Genomic DNA, 16,822 nt, shown 5'->3' with positions numbered 1-16,822 from the left:
GCCAGTGAGGTGACCACGGCTGTCACGGAGTTCGAGTCACCATAGCTAGAAATGGACATGGAAGGCACTGGTTCTACTGCCAGGCTGCCAACCCTGGATGTTGTTGCCATAGCCACGAGAATGGATTCTCTCATCCCTGTTTCTCTGCATCACTGGTTTCTGAATAGTCAGGGGAGGGTCCCTCTGCTTGGCCAAGCCTGTCATGTGTCTTGTCCCTAGCTACAGGGGACCCTGAAAAAGCATACATCCGATATTTTTGGATTCTATGGGGGAAGATGAGCTTTGTCTCTTCCCAAGGCTCATAAGGTTGAAAGTCCCCAAACTCAGAGTCTGAATGCTGAACAGCCAAAAAGACAACTGTTGGCTACTACAACTCACAGAGAACTTAGAAGGGGAATTGTGGCCATAAAAATGTATATAAAAACTAGACATAACCCCAGTGCTACCATCCAATCCATCCAACACTTTTGACCTTTTAACACTGTCCCCTAACACACTAAATAGCATTTAACATATCATAAAAATCATTCTTACCTGTAAGATATTGACTGGTCCTTACTGAAGAATTAACATGCTGAAGTATCGTATGAAAGACAATGGCAATAAAAGAGTATTTCTCAGCGGGGCACGATGGAAACCACTTTCTACACCCAACAGCTCTGTGTCTGCATCCTGATCAGGTTCATCAAAAGGAAGAGACTTGAAGACCTGAAAGTCATGCCCACTCATTTTTCAAAAATGTGAAGGACTAAAATGTTGGTTCTTTTGTACTATAGATATTAGTGTGAAAAATTACACAGTAACACACCTTTGCTCTCTTTTCACTGCAGTTGCTGCATGGCATACAGAAATGATACTGTGAAACTCAACACAGAGAACAGAAATTGTTGACATGAGGTATAAAATAACATACACAGGGTAAATATGTAGTGTTACCTATTATTTGACAAGGTGTTATGGCAACATGGAATATAAAACCATTAAAGAAGTCTTCACAAAGGTGGTTTTAGTCCAGTCTTGTAAAATGAGATTTCCAGATGTGTGTGATTAAAGATGGCCACAAATTTGTGCCCTGACAGGTGTGGCTCAGCCTGCAAAGCAAAAGGTTGATGGTTCGATTCCCGGTTAGGGCACATGCCTGGGTTGTTTGGCCCCCATTTGGGGTGTGTTTGTTTGAGAGCCAGCCAAGCAGTGTTTCTCTGTCACATTGAAGTTTCTCTTCTACTTTTTCTCCCACCCTTCCCCTCTCTCTAAAAGTAAATAAATAGAATCTTAAACAAAATAAAGATGACCACAAATTCTTTACTTACAAATCCTCCCACGGAGAAACAAATTCCCATTAACTTCTGCTTAAATCTGGGCTGGCCATAGTGACTTGCTTAACCAATAACATGTGGCAGAAGTGATGTTCTAGAACCTCTGAGGCTAGGTCATAAGGCTCGCAGCACCTGCCTGGGAATCTTGGAACCATCTCTGGGAGCCTTGAACTTCACTATACCACCCAAGTCCATCACCCTGAGACCAAAGTGCTGGAAAGGGCACACGTAGACACTCTGGTTGACACTCTCAGCTGAGGCCAGCCTTCCAGTCATCCATGCCTAAGTGTGACATATAAATGACTACGTCTTTGACCTTCTAGACCAGTCCATCTGCCAGGTGAATATTCCCAAACGGTCTTTGTCAGCACCAACAGAAGAGCCATCCTTCCTTGCTTCCTTGAGTTTTGCTTCAATTCTAACCCACAGAATTGTGAGATAAGATCATAAAGTGTTTGCTGCTTTAAGCCCGTAAGTTTTCAGGTAGTTTGCTCTGCAAAACTGGATCATCAGGTAAACAAGTGGGGAAGGACATTCCCGACAAAGCGAACATGCACACTTGTGCTCCAGCCACATGGAATGAACTCATTTCCCACGAACACTTTGCCCAACTCTGTCTCATGTACCTTCCACGTGCCCTAACCTCCTCCTCCACCATCCTCAACTTTCAAATCCTACATAACCTTTCTTACTCAGTCTTCTTCAGTTTCCACAGCAAAATGGCACTTTCTGCCTCCTCAGAACTTGTATAATTCCACCTCTCTAATGAAAGAGGTGACACTGTCCCAGTTTTCTGCAGAAGTAAAAATGTATGCCTTTTGTTCCAATTAATTGTGTCCTGCTTCACTCCCAAAAGTGTCCCACTTTAGTCAACACATCATGTGGTCATCCTGGCTTAACACATTATTTTCAATTACAGTTATTTGTGTAGGACTTTAGCTCTTATTCTAGGCTATATGGTTACTTGGAGCAAGTACCAAGTATTTCCTGCAGTAACCACCTACTGGGCACCTACAGTGTGGCAGGTGTTGCCCTGCACACTCTTGAGTTTGTCCAGCGCCTGATGCGACGCAGTCTGTTGCCAGATCACCTCACAGCTGAACCAATCTGAGGACTGGTGAGAACAGAGTCTACAAATTGGAAAAGATTCCTTTCACGTCGGTTTATTATACAGGAAGTGCAAAGGATACCTGAGACCAAACAAAATTACATGGTTAGAGTGGACGTGACTACTGGGCCCTCCCCCTTTCTTTATGCAGCCACATCCGAGGTTTGGGGCCTGTGCGTTGTGAGCAACCCGCCAGGTCTGTGAAGCCCTGAACCTCGGCCCACGATGTTTCAGGCTGGTGCATACGGGGGGTGGGGGGAGGGGGGGGTTGTGTCAGCCTGTCCATGACCAGGTTTTTAGACCCTATTTTCCCGCTGCAATCACCACATAACCCAGTTACTAATGGGGTAATTTCACTGACATCGGACCTAGCTGAAATCAGGGGAGCAAACCTGGCCACCGCCAGCCAGAAGGGCATTCAGTAAAAGCTTAATGAAAGAAGTCGTTGGCACTGTGTCACTAATGAAGGCCATGGGAAAATTTAACTTACCTAGCTGGAGAAGGCTGACAGAAATAAAGTGCTGTGATTTCTAGGCTGTTCTTCCAACTCAACTGAAATGATTTTCTTATACCTCTGGTCTCTTTGTCATAAAAGCGCAATCTCGCTCCTCCCCCATGAGGCTCTCGGCCTCTGAAGGCGGTAGCTCGGTGTTGCCATCTGATCCTCCAACGTGAAATGCTCTTAGGAAATGAACTGCGATCCATACATTCATAACAACAAATTTTATAAGAAGAGAAGTATGTGATTTTATTTTCAAGTTTTGGAAACTGTTTTCAGAAAAAAATAAAACGACAAGAGCACATACAAAAACTGAAACCTTCCATTGAACTAGAAACTCTTGGCAGAGGAAGGGACTTCGGAAGTGTAAGGCCTTTTCCTTCTTGCACCACCTCTAAAATGTCCCTCGCTCAGGTGACCAGCCTCCTGAAATCTTTCCCAGGTTTGGTGTACTTCATCTCGTGAAAGCAACAAATAATGTTTCATCATTTAAAAGAAAGAATAAAATAAGGGAGAAAGGCCTCTTGTGCTGTTTGTGGAGAAAGGTCACGCCCTTGAAGCAGCTTTGTAACGTGCAGGGCACACGACTGGCTTCAAAAACAACAACAAAAGGTTCTGGGCACTCGCGTTATCTACACGTGAACAGTTGCTGTTCACCTTCCTCTATGAAGAGTGGCAAGCTACATTCCTTCGAGTACATTCACTTAATTGTAGTTCATATACTTCTACCCTTGGGATGAGGCTAAAACAGAACACAACAACCAGCTAACACAGAGCTGTTAACAAAAAACTTCAAAATATTATCGTGAGAAGTGATTGAAAATCAATCTTGGATAACAAAACAAAATTTCCAATTACATAAACAAATTCTCTTACTTACTGAAAATTTCCACTATCAGAAGATCCTGATTACAGTAAAGAAATACATTAAATGGAAACGGTTTAAGGAAATGTGACTATTTGGTTCATTTCAGAAGGTCTGCTGGTCCAACTTCTAGCCACAGGAGTCTCTGAGTTCTCAGCGAAGTGTGACCAGTTCTTCTGAAGAGGTAGGGTGAATGGCAACCGTGTTGTCAAAGTCGGCTTTTGTGGCTCCCATTTTCACTGCTACGGCAAAACCCTGCAGCATTTCATCACACCCGATTCCCTGCATGTGGATCCCAACCACCTGGGAAACAAAGGAGAAGGACATCTACCATTTAGAAACCTCTACAACATTACAACTCTGATGACACAGCCCACCAGGCCCTGCGTGGTCCTGCCTCAACAGCCTTCCACGGACCGCCCTGCCTCAGGCTCTTGGCCTCGCTGGCTTTCCTTCGGTCCTGAGTACTCACCGCGCTCTCATCTCTGCACAAACACTGTCCGAACATCTCTCCTTTCCTCTTTTCAGGGTGAAAGCCCATTTGCTCTTCAGAGAGCTACACACTCCTTCCCTAGCGAGTCTGACAATCACGTGGTCTCTCACTACTGGTATTTTTCCACTGTGGTTCTATCACAATGTTTTACTTATTTATTCGGGGACCAGAGAGCTGTAGTCCGTCTTTCCCATCACACTCAAGTCTCCAGATGAAGGGGGCCCTGTCTGCTTTTGCTCCCCACCCTATCCCTATGGCCAAGCGCCACAAAGGCCCGCGGAGGTGCCCAGCCCGCACCTGCGGGACGACTGCACGAAGGACCGTGAAGGGGCGTTTGTTCCGACTCCATTCCCCAGTGGTTTCTCGCTGCGCTTTAAAGCTATGAGTTCACGTCCACCCTCAGCAAACAGTTTTAGGGTAAAAGTCCATTGAATAAGAGAACACACAATTCAGCCACAAAAACAGTTTGTTTAAAAACATATCAAGAATAGACTTAAGATTAGTGAATGGTACACTTAAAAATGGTGAGGATGGTAAATTTTACATCATGTGCTTTTCACAATGAAAAAAGTATATCTCAATTTAAAACGAAACATTCCAAATCATGTATTATCTATGCATTAAAAAGCTAGATTTTTAGAAACATATTATGATCTGAACCACAATTTCTGAGGATGGCAGGAACTTCATGTCATTCCTCCCTATATCCCAGTTCTCAGCCTTTATTAGACTGTCAGGTAATGTTTATCAGACAAATGAATGGTAAATGGTATGAAGAAATAGCTGATATTTAGAGATAAGGAGGGGCCCAGCTGATTCAACTCCAGAACAGTTATGCTAATGAGGAACATTAAGGGTCAAGAAACAACGACTCGAGTTTTGCTTCCAACCCACCTCCTTTCTTCTCTTCACTCTGATTCTCTGCACCTGCCAGTCCTCAGGGACGCTGACTTCTATAAGACCAGGGACTCTGTCTTGGGGCTTTTGCAGTATGGGGCCACTGAATCGAATATAGACTATGCTCTTTTTGATAACAGAAGTTGGAAAAATACATCTGAATCTTCAATTAAGCCACTGCCCCTCATAAAAGCATGTTCCCAAGGCATACTGCTAAGTGGCATTTCAATATTTAATTCAATTTGTAGAAAAGCCCACTAGGCTGACTTAATACCAAAACAAAACCTAGACTTCAAAAATTCTGTTTAAGAAAAACCTGTTCCGCCCTGGCTGGTGTAGCTCAGTGGATTGAGCGTGGGCTGCAAACCAAGGGGTCACCTGTTCGGTTCCCAGTCAGAGCACATGCCTGGGTTGTGAGTCAGGTCCCCAGTGGGGAGCATGTCATAGGCAGCCACACACTGATGTTTCTCTCCCTCTCTTTCTCCTTCCCCTCTCTCTAAAAATAAATAAATAAAATCTTTTTTAAAAACCCCAACCTGTTCCTATTCATAACAAAATCACAATAAGATACCACTTCACATCCACTAGGATGGCGAGAAGAAATAAGTGTAACAGGTGTTGTCCAGCTGTGGAGACGCTGGACCCTCACGCGTGGCTGAGGATGACAGAAAAGGGCAGCCACTTGGGAAACTGTTTGGTAGCTCCTCGAGAGGTAAACCCAAAATAGATCACTTTACTGGCTAATCTTCCTCTGCTTCACTGACTGGTTGTATTAAATTTATCTGGCATTGAATTCTCACACTTAACACCATTTCTGAGTTTCCTATCTACTCTGGCCTATTGGTCGATGACAGAGAGCTGTTTGTGGTTTTTGACCTCTCTCCTAATGTTTGTAGTGGAACCTTCCTAATACATGAAATGTTATGAAGGACCTCGCTGTGCAGACAGTCAGGTGAAAGTGGGACTGCCCCAGCAGAATCAGAGAAGGCTCAGCTACTCGGTCTCCTCCCTCCCAGCCCCAACAAAATGCCCCATCCCTGCCAACCCTCAAGTCGCTCTTTAGCTTACTGGGTGTCCCCCATACCTTCTCCTCCTTGTTAGCACAAACCATTTTCATCACACATTTTGTTTTCCTTGTGGTAACTGCATGATACATTGGGGTAAAGGTGGTGGAATAGATCTTCACGTTTTCTTTTCCATATTTATGCATGGCCTCATCTACAATGTACAGGGGAAAAAAGCATCTATGAATTCAAAAACAGGACAATTCCACTGATCTATCAGAGGGCAAGAAATACAAGAGATGACTTAATCAAATTATGAGTACCAAACAAAGCCACAGTGAGCAATAGTCTACAAAATAAATGCTGACATCATGAAAGATAAGAGACTGAGGAACTCTGTCTCTAAATTAACAGACCAAAGAGTTATAAAAACTAAATGCCGTGCATCATCTTGGACTGAATGCTGTACTTGGGAGGAAAAAATGTTAAAAATGTCCTGATTTGAGATAACTGGCAACATCTGAATGGAGTCTAAAGTTGAGATCACATTGTTTCCATTTAAATGGTCTCACTGGAAAATTGCACTGTGCTTCTGTGAGGGATGGCCTTGTGCTTAGGGACAGTGCCTGAGGTGTGAGTGAGTGTGAGCGCACGCACACATGTGTGCAGAAAGAAGTGATCACGTGAAAATGTTCCGGGTATACAGGAGGCCTCTGCACTATTTTTGTAACATTTCTTTAAATTTGAAATTAGTGCAAATAAACAAGCCAAAAAAAGTCTAAGAGACAGACAGGGTGGTGTGGGGGAAAGGAACTATGCTCTCAAAGGGGTGGTGGTCGGCAAGGAAACGAGAATGGCAACAAGAGGCTAGCCAAGGAGTGTAACTTCAGGGCTGAGACAGAGTTAGGCAGCTGACAGACACCCAGTTTTAACCTGGGGATGGGAGGAAGGAAACCATAATTGATCTTCGTTTTTAAATACCTACCTTCTGTGAGTCCCACTGTGCCAATAGGGGGGTGGCTAAAGACCACCGTGGGAATATTGTCATAGTCTAATTTGGAATCTTCTTTGCATTCAAAAAGTCTATGGGCAAGTTTTCGGCCAGCAGCTATGGCGACTGCAAAGATATTTTTAAATCAGTGGTTAGCTTATTGTGCATTTTAACACAGCAGAGTTGTAACCATTTAGCCATGTGGCTTAACATACTAGTTCTGATAAAGTTTTACACTAATTTTCGTTATACTACCTAGTTCAATATAATGGAGACATATCAATGCCTTAGTTAACAATTCAAAACTAACAGCTTATTCTATTATGTCAAAAAAAAGAAAGAAAGAGAAGAAAAAGAAAGAGTGAGCTCTGGCTAATATGGCTCAGTGGACTGAGCACCAGCCTCTGAACTGAAAGACTGCAGGTTCAATCCCCAGCCAGGGCATATGCCTGGGTTGTGGGCCAGGTCCCCGGCTAGGGGCAACCAATCATACAATGATGTTCCTCTCCTTCTCTATATCCCCCTTTTCCCTGTTCTCTACAAGTAAATAAATAAAAATCTTAAAAAGAAAGAAAGAAGAAATTTATACATTTACAAGTTCCCAATCAATCTGGCAGTTACCTACTTAATGAGATTAGCTTTTTGATTCAATATTTGTGGAGCAAACTGTATTAGTTCCAAGCATCTTCAGTTCTACTCTATAACCATACTTACTTCACACAAATATTTTGATGTTTAAATTATTTTATTTCTTATATTTTTTAAAAGTTTATTCTCCTTAGCCTGTTATTATTCCTAAGTCTTTTAGAATTAATGCCTAAGTTCAGTAAAAGCATCAGTTATTAATTGTATTGGTTTAAATTGACAGGTTTTCCTCCCCTCCCCAAATAAGATATCAATAGGATATGTAAGAAATTTCTTTACTTTGACACACTTTTCAACTGTTATAGATTGTTTTCATTTTATATTTTACATCCTTACCCGAGGATGTGCTTATTGATTTTAGAGACAGGGGAAGGGAGGAAGAGAAACATCAATTGGTTGCCTCTCGCATGCATCCTGACCAGGGACCGAACCCGCAGACTAGGCATGTGCCCTCACCAGGAATCGAACCCATCATCTTTTGGTTTATAGGATGACGCTCCAACCAACTGAGCCACACCGGCCAGGGCTGTTAACATTATGTTTTAAAGTTTTTTAAGCTTTAACTGTTATTCTGCTTTTTGTTAAGACAACTTCCTAAACATGCTAAAAGGTTGTGGGGGTATAACTGGGGGAGTTTCCATTCTGAGGTCAGACACAGGGCCATTCTGGAATGGCTGGTGCGGTCCCGGAGGGGTGTGGAGTGAAAGCACATGGAGTGGTGTTCGTAACAGAGAGAAGTGGGATGAGGAGCTTGAGCAGGGGCCTGTTAAGTCAGCAAGTAGGCTGAGGTCTGGGGTTCAGAGGACAGGGTCAGTCTTGGTTGTATCAAGACTAAACATCATATAAGAATCCCAAGCTAGCCCTGGCTGGTATAGCTCAGTGGACTAAGCGCAGGCTGCGAACCAAAGCATTGTAGGTTCGATTCCCAGACAGAGCACATGCCTGGGTTGCAGGCCACAGCCCCCAGCAACTGCACATTGATGTTTCTCTCTCTCTTTCTCCCTCCCTTCCCTCTCTAAAAATAAATAAATAAAATCTTAAAAAAAAGAAAAAAAAAGAATCCCATGCTAAAGTACTTCCTTCCACTGTCAACCACACACAACTCAGATTCCAACTCACAACGCTCCTCAGAGGGTGACCGTATCATCTACGTGAGAACTTCAGTCTTCACTAAGCGTTTTTAAAGTAAGAATGAGTATTATTCAGAAAACGTCAGGCACCCAACCAACATCCGTTTCAATACATTTTTATCATTTTAATGACATAAACACACTCATCCTTTTAACTTTGCTTAAGCTGATTTGACTGTGAACTGCCAACCCGTCTTACACGACACACAGAGCCTCCCTCACCCAAGAAGAGAAGAAACGTCACCTGGAGTGAGAAGAGCCTTTCCACATACGTCCCCAACGGCGTAGATGCCTTTCACGTTAGTATTCTGGAATTCGTCCACGAGGATGTGACCTTTGCCATCAGTCTGAATCCCCTAAAATTGTGAAGGGACACCGTGTAAATATTTGGCCTCTCTACAAAAGTGGAAGATCAAATCTCTGGGTCTATCTCATTTTAGGCACCTCTTTGGGCTGAATCTCTAAGAACCACATGGCTCAACCCCTGGATGAAAAAAAATCTTAGTGAAGCAGCAAGTTTCATAGCTTTTGCTTAATTTAAAAGGGAAATATTTTATCCAATTTTGAGGTCTTTCAACAGGGTCTGACTTTGTGATGTTCAACTCAAATGGCCAGGCAAGATGAGAAGGAATCACTCAGCTCCCAGACGTGGTATTGGCCATCCCCATGTAATCCATTTAGGACACGTTTTCCCCTTTTTCCACCGAAGCACTCAGTCCTCCTGAAGTAGACTGAGTCACACTTAGAGGGTTACAGCCTGAAACAGTCATCAGAACCAGATGTGCTTGAACCGTACCAGTTTAGCCTTAAAATCCAAGCAAATTTTGCACTGTACTCGAACACATACTGCTATTTCCTTAAAGCAAAACTTTTTCCCTATATATCAAGCTGAATTTTTGCTCTAAGATGCATCACGCTTATCTTGTTGGGGCTTTCTAGATCCCATCTGTATGTACTCCCATATGGGAAGTGGAGACACAGCAGAAGCAGAGAATAGGAAGCGTAGTGGGTAAGAGTGTATGTATTACCTTAGAAGCCAGACAGAGCTGGGTTCAAGTCCCAGCTCTGCCATTCACTAGCTATGAGACCTTGTCAACGAACATTGAACTTCTAACACAAATGAGGCATTAACCTCGTCAGCGTGGATGCAGTGGCAAGTAATACAGATAGCCTCCTGGCTCCACAGAGTTTCCAGCGTGAGTTATTCATTCTCTCTGTGCTTCCTGGTTTCCTCATCCTTACACCTCTGAGTCGCTGGGAGATTAAATACATTAGTGGCATGTTGGCAAAACCTACACATATATCTTAACATTGAATGAGATTAAAAACTTGGCCTCTTTCTAAGAAAAGTTCAGCAAATATAGCTGGAAATTGGACCTGCTAATGCCTATATCTGTACAAAGGCAAAATATTTCTTGAACGGTAAAAAGCTGAGTGACTGGTTTTGTTACTATGAAAACAGTTTTACTAAATTTCATTGAATGATAAGCTTCAAAACAAGTAAACCGTCTCCCTGAATATTTTATTTTTTAATGCTAAAAAATATAAAAATGAAAAAGGACTCTACGTTATAACAGATTGTAATATTAGAACGTAAGTCAAAATATTAGATGCTTCTCCAAAGGCTCCATCAAATGTATAATCCTCAAGCATATAAAGTATCTATCATTATTAGTAGAGTAGTATAACATTTCAAAAAAATCACCATCGTCACAACCATCAACAGCAGCTGATGAACATTTATTGAGTTCATACTGTAAACCGGGACCTTAGTGAATCACTTTGCATGTACTTTCTCATTTACTCTTCTCTATAACCCAGTGAGGCAATTACTATTATTATTCCAATATTTACATGAAGTAATTCGACTTAAGAGTAATTATGTCGCTTGCCTAGTAAAGTCATGCAACTAGTAAATAATAGAACTAAGGTTCAAAATTGGGTCAAACTCAATTGGGATCCCCAAGCTACTCTCTACTAGACTTTCCTTCAAAATGTAAAAGCACAAATAAAAATGCTGATTACAGCACTGGTAGATCAGCTGCACATCTATTCCCATCCCCAAGTGCCACAATGTCCAGACGATTTACACACCCAGCTATTGGGTTAGCGCTGCAGACAAGGAGGAATATGATAGGGCTTTAAAGAGACAAGTATAGTAAAAACGGAAATCCGTGTGCAAGAGACTGTCAGGAAACTGCTAGACAATCCAGATTAGAGGTGTCAGGGACCTGATCTAGGGTGAAGACTCAGAAAAGAAAATCTTTTAGGTTCAAAGGCACAGCAATGGGGTTTAATTACAAACTAGATGCAAGAAATAAAGAGGAAAAAATCCAATAGAGCCCACCAAAGTCTGGGGAATCTGGATGAGCTGGGGGCAACACAGGGCAACTGAGAGGTTTCAGAATGTTTTGGGCAGACTAAGTCAGCTTACCACTTTGTTCAAATTCAGGCCCCCGGAATTTGGGTCCCGCCCAATGGCCCAGAGCAGGCAGTCAACATCTTGAATCGTGGTGAAGGTGGGTCTCCAACCAGGAACTGAAGTAACCACGCAGACCTCCAAGCCCGTGGGAGTCTTCTTAACTTCCTTGACCTATTGGCAAATAAATGTGTTAATTGCAGGGGGGCGGGGAGGAAGAAAGGAAAGCAAAGAGGAAACTACAATTCTTAACACTGAAAAAGTCCCCACTGAATCCTACGTGTGAATCCTACGTGAGGACACGTTGACTTCTGCCCCGAAGCCACCAACACTAGACTCCTGGGAGCCAAGACGGTTACATCTCGGCTGCCCCAAATCACCCAGCCAACGGCCAGAAACGGCAGCTCACGCCACCCTCCTAATACTTCAGCTTAAAACAAAGTATCCTAAACTGTGCCTTTAAAAACTGTGATAAGATTTTAACTCATAAATCTAAGCAGAGTGCAACTGGAGTGTAAGGGGGACGAAAAGTATCACTAAGAAACTTTTTGTACTGTACAGTCATTGCTTCTCCCTGGACATTTTTAACCAGAATTGGGCGGGGCGGGGCGGGACGGGGTAAGAACCAGGTCAGGAGAGCGGAGCCCACGCACAGTTTAGTGAAGATCCCCAATGATTCTAATGTTGACCCCACCACCAACCTAGTGCTTTCACATTCACAAGGCACGTTCACATTTTTTATTGCACTGGCCGTGGTCTATGGTGAAAGGGCAAATCTATGGGGAAAAAGAAGCACTTTTACAAGGTTAATGCTCCAGGAAAATTCTGAAACTTGGGTGATTCCCTGAGAGGTAAAGCACTTTGTAATTCTGCAAATCCCAAAAGGGTGTGCTTTAAAAATAGATTCCATAATATTTCCTGAAAAAATAAATATAAACCTGAAAAATAAGGATGTTCAATAAAGCATCTATGCATAACAAAGTTTTAGTTCTAACTAAAGTCAACTCCTAGATTATTCTAATCTTTTATGCCTCGACTTCATTAATACATTAATGAGAAACATAGCAGCTTAAAATAAAGAAAAGAACTGGTCATACTCTAGAAAGGAATACATTGGCGAGGGCAGACAAAGAGTCTGCATTTATAAAACTCAGAGGGTGAGGCCAAAAGCACAAAGTGTGACTCATGGCAGAGAGACGACTCAAGGCCGTTCGCACGCCCCGGGCGGCCATACCTGCGAGTGCTTCAGGACCTCTACGCCAGCATTGTCCAGCTCTTCAGTGCAGTTGGAACTGATCATCGAATCAAAAGTTCTAAGCACCTGTATACAAACAGAGGCAGCAGAAGGATGGTGGTGGGAAAGGAAAAAGCCTTGATGGAAGATAGGCTGCGAACCTGGCAGGGAAACTTCAGCATCATCCTCCCCCTTATCTCCTTGCTCATTGATGGCCATACTGGGAGTGCAGCTTTCATAAAATCTATTTCCCCGCGTCCCCACCAGTGTCTGTGTTACATCCTACTTCACCACCTCCTGTTTTAGACTTAAATAGAGAGGCAACCTTCAGGCCTCCACTGCCTTCACCATGTCCTCTCCTCCCAAGCTTGTTTCTCTCTTCCCTGAGTCTAGGGACCAGAAATTCTTTCTCTTTTCAGTATTCCAAGGCCAGCTTTCCCTCTGATATGATGTAAAATCTCCTTATCCAGGAAGAAAACTCAATACAATCATTTTGAAGATTTTGTTTAATGCTAGTCTTACTGTTTAAGATCTCAAACTATTTTGGGGATTTAAATTTGGCAAATATGAATTCCATTCCTACTAAAAGTTCCTGACAAAGTTAAAACATTGTCCTTTTTTTTCCTGATATGATAGGTGTTGTTCTAGAGAATGTCTATCTCTCTATCCATCTATGTACTCATCCTCAAATCCTTCTAATGATCGTATGGGGTAGGCAATGTCATCCTCATTTTTTTTTCAGATGAGAAAGCTGAGACTCCCAGAAATGGAGTGACTCTTAGAAAGTAGTACAGCCAGGACTGAGAATGAGCTCAATCTGATTCTTCAGATCACGCTCTCTCCACGACATTATGCATTTGCTTCTTTGGTCACATAATCTTGAAGGCAGTACAAAGACCCTAGGACCACTAAGAACTGACCCCTGTGTGCCCATGACAGACGGCTCTGCTCCATTACCCCTTGCAGGGCTGTAAGTCCTGGGAAGGGAGAGAGAACACTGGAGAACAAAGGTATAGAAACCACTCTCTTGCCACAGCTGTCAGATGAGTGTACAGTGTCACTAACTGGGGAGTAAAGGCATGGGACTTCTTCATATTCCTAGAACCAAGGCTCATTAATCTCCTCTCCATATCTATGGACTTTATTTTTTCTGAATTGAGTTCGGACTACCAAGTTCAGGGCAACTGGTAAGTTATATCTTCCAAAGCATTTCCACAGTCTTTGGCACTGCTGTCACAACAGTACTCGCACACTGCACCTTTCCCACAGCCATTGCACACTTAGTCTTTGTCCGAATGCTCTCATAAAAGTGAGCAGACACGCAGCGACTGCCTGTCAGGTGGGCTGTGCTCACACATGGACACCTCTGTGCCTTTTCCAGTGGAGGAGGGAGACATGTTAACTCTTGCAAGCTAAACCGAGGTCAACACTGTAATTACTAATCATTCATTCCATTAGCAAATATTTATTAAGCTCTACTATGTGGAAGACATAAAACATCCGAATAAAAGACAGACTAATAATTTTAACTTAAAAGATGTACAGATACGGCGGTCTGCAAGAGACAGAAATTATACAGAAGAGAACAGGAAAAACTTCATGGGGAACGTGTTATTTGCACTGGATCTTGATTTGGGAAGGGAAAGCACCTTAAGTAGAAAAGTCCATACAAATATAAGGAGATGGGACCAGCTTACAGGTAGGGAATAGGCTAGAGAGGGTTCAACTCCTTCTGGGAAATGGGGCATGTTTGATGAGATTACTTTTATGAGGGCGGAGTATGTGCTTAGATGGGTGCTCAGGCCTGGCAAATCACAGCAGTAAATCAATACGCCACGGACTACAGTGATGGAGGACTTGGTGGTGATGATAATGACAGAGGTGATGATGACCCTGGTGATATGATGACAGGAGTGATGGAAGATGGTACTCAGTGGGGAAGGCAGGTTTTGGGAAAGAAAATGGAAAAACCCAAATTTTTCCTATACATTATTGGCAAAAGTCTATCCTAACTCTTCTTGAGGTGTGCATCCTCAAGATGCTAACAGTCACTGGGGAGATCAAGGAATTGGTACTGCGGTAGATGTAGTAGCCAGCTAAGCTAATTGAAGAAGGCAATGGATCTAATGAGATGTGATCAGGCCTCTTACAAACAAAAGAAGACACAATTAAAGACCAGTAAAACTGGTAATAAGGAAACAACCTTAGGTATATAATTAACCTATAGACTACAGTGACCTGGGCTAGATTAACAGATAGTTTAATTTAAGTAGAACTGTGAGATTTAAAAAGCACTTGGCACTTACATGAATAGGCAATGTTTTTAGTATCTAATATCCCCAAAGATAAGTATCACTATCATTTGTTAATTTTCACTTAAGATGCTGAAATAGCTGTTCTTCGCTTGCCCTTAGGAAGTTCCCTGAATATGAGCATCATAGAACCTTGAGTTAATTGGGAGCCACATGAATGCCAGAGTATAACATCACTGAAATAAGGAAGAGAATTGACATAATAATTCATCTAAGTTTTCGCTGCCAGGATTTTTGTTCTTTTTTCAAGATTCTCAGTGTTACTTCCAGTTGGATTTCAATGTTCACAACGATGGCTTCCATCACTGCCCTCAGGAGACTAATCTTTAAAATAACAGTTGTTACTGTCTAGTAACTTTTCTTTTCTCACAGACATCCTCTTTCTTTCTCTAGAGACTTCTTTCTGATAACACACATACAACACACCCCAGGCAGGGGCAGGTGGGGTCATGAGTTAGTCACAGGCTAGTTCTGGGACAGATTGCCTTGGGCCAGGGGGCAGAGGGAGAGTGAGCCGGATGCAGGCGTGGGGAAGAGCAGGAGGCCCAAGTAGATGTGGCTCTTGGCAAACAAGCCCCTTGTCCAAACGCAGGAAATCCACCGCTCTACTGACAAACCGCTGCAGTTTATTTGCTTATTTATACATTAAATTCAGACTAGCTACCCCTCTGCCTTCCTTCTTCCTTCTGATTTTCTGGATATACTCCGGCAAGGCCAAATAACATTTACCTATGAAAACCATTATTTGGGACCTAATTCTTCTGAGGGTTAACTGTATGACAAGTTTCAGAGCCAAAAAGAAAGCCCTGCAGACTCTAAGGCTTAGAGTACACACTGACCAGGACGATCCGTTTCCCTCCTCTCCCTCCATTTGCTCAAATAATCAAGAATGTGAATCATTGCATTTGCGTGGTCGGGGATCTGACAAATCCTGCTCCAAAGGTACTCAGTGACTTGCCCAAGCTATTACTGCCCCACACCGGGTCTCTGGAAGGTCCGATACTGCGCCACAACCCACTGGTGCTGAGCCACGATTAATCAAAAACACACACAAGGCAACAACACTTCGTGAACGGCAAACATGGAGGCAGCATTTTCTCAGATGAAAATACTGGCTTGGGCTTCTCAGACCTTAGCTGACTCTCAGCTCTCACACTAATCAGCAGTCACAAAACCTCTCTTGGCCTTTTTTGTGGTAAAAAATGCTTAACATTAATTTACCAACTTGACCATTTCCAAGCATACAGTTCTAGAGTGTTAAGGATATTTCTATCATTGTGCAACCTCCAGAACCTGTCCCTGCTGAACAACTGAAACTCTGCACCCCATTACACAGCACCTCCCCACTTCTGCCTCCCCCCAGCCCCTGGCAGCCACCGCTCTACTTTCTGTTTCTATGAGTCTGACTACTCTAGATACCTCACAGAAGTGGGATAATATAGTATTTGTCTTTGTGTGGCTGGTTTATTTCAGTGAGCATGTCCTCAAGGTTCATCCGCACTGTAACATGGCAGAATGCCATTCCTTCTTAAGGTTAAACGATAATTCCATGGTATGTATACACCAATTATGTTTATCCATTCATTCATCAATGGACACTTGTGTTGCTTCCACCTATTGGCTATTGTGAATACTGCAGCTATGGACACTGGTGTGTAACTATTTTGGATATGTCTCCTTTTAATGCAAAGAACTTAGTTGGCTGAGTGTTAATAACCCAACACTGCCTGATCACATGAAATTGATTTCCAGAATAATAAATTAAAATAATAATCTATTCAATTTAGCTGATACTCATATTGAAGCCTGCATTTCTCCTAATTAAGGCATATGATACTATGTAGTACTTCTTGAAGAAGATACCAGCCAGTTTGATGAAGTCAAAAGCATTATTACCAGTCAGCAGCTG

At 42.7% G+C, this 16,822-nt stretch overlaps 1 protein-coding gene across 1 annotated transcript in view; it reads right to left on the bottom strand.

The window, feature by feature from the left end:
* Positions 1-2,147: 2,147 nt before the first annotated feature.
* GSR (glutathione-disulfide reductase) overlaps positions 2,148-16,822 on the bottom strand; it is a 36,471-nt gene continuing 21,796 nt past the window's right edge. Inside the window, exons 8-13 of the mRNA XM_028526462.2 lie at positions 12,602-12,688; positions 11,383-11,541; positions 9,193-9,304; positions 7,168-7,299; positions 6,263-6,396; positions 2,148-4,091 (exon numbers count right to left, since the gene is read on the bottom strand). Of these exons, the coding sequence (XP_028382263.2) occupies positions 3,942-4,091; positions 6,263-6,396; positions 7,168-7,299; positions 9,193-9,304; positions 11,383-11,541; positions 12,602-12,688 (774 nt within the window). The 3' untranslated portion in view covers positions 2,148-3,941. The remainder of the gene's footprint in view (positions 4,092-6,262; positions 6,397-7,167; positions 7,300-9,192; positions 9,305-11,382; positions 11,542-12,601; positions 12,689-16,822) is intronic.

Source organism: Phyllostomus discolor, chromosome 11, assembly GCF_004126475.2.
Source record: "Phyllostomus discolor isolate MPI-MPIP mPhyDis1 chromosome 11, mPhyDis1.pri.v3, whole genome shotgun sequence".
Lineage (NCBI taxonomy): Eukaryota > Metazoa > Chordata > Mammalia > Chiroptera > Phyllostomidae > Phyllostomus > Phyllostomus discolor.
This window is presented reverse-complemented; position numbering and strand designations above follow the sequence as displayed.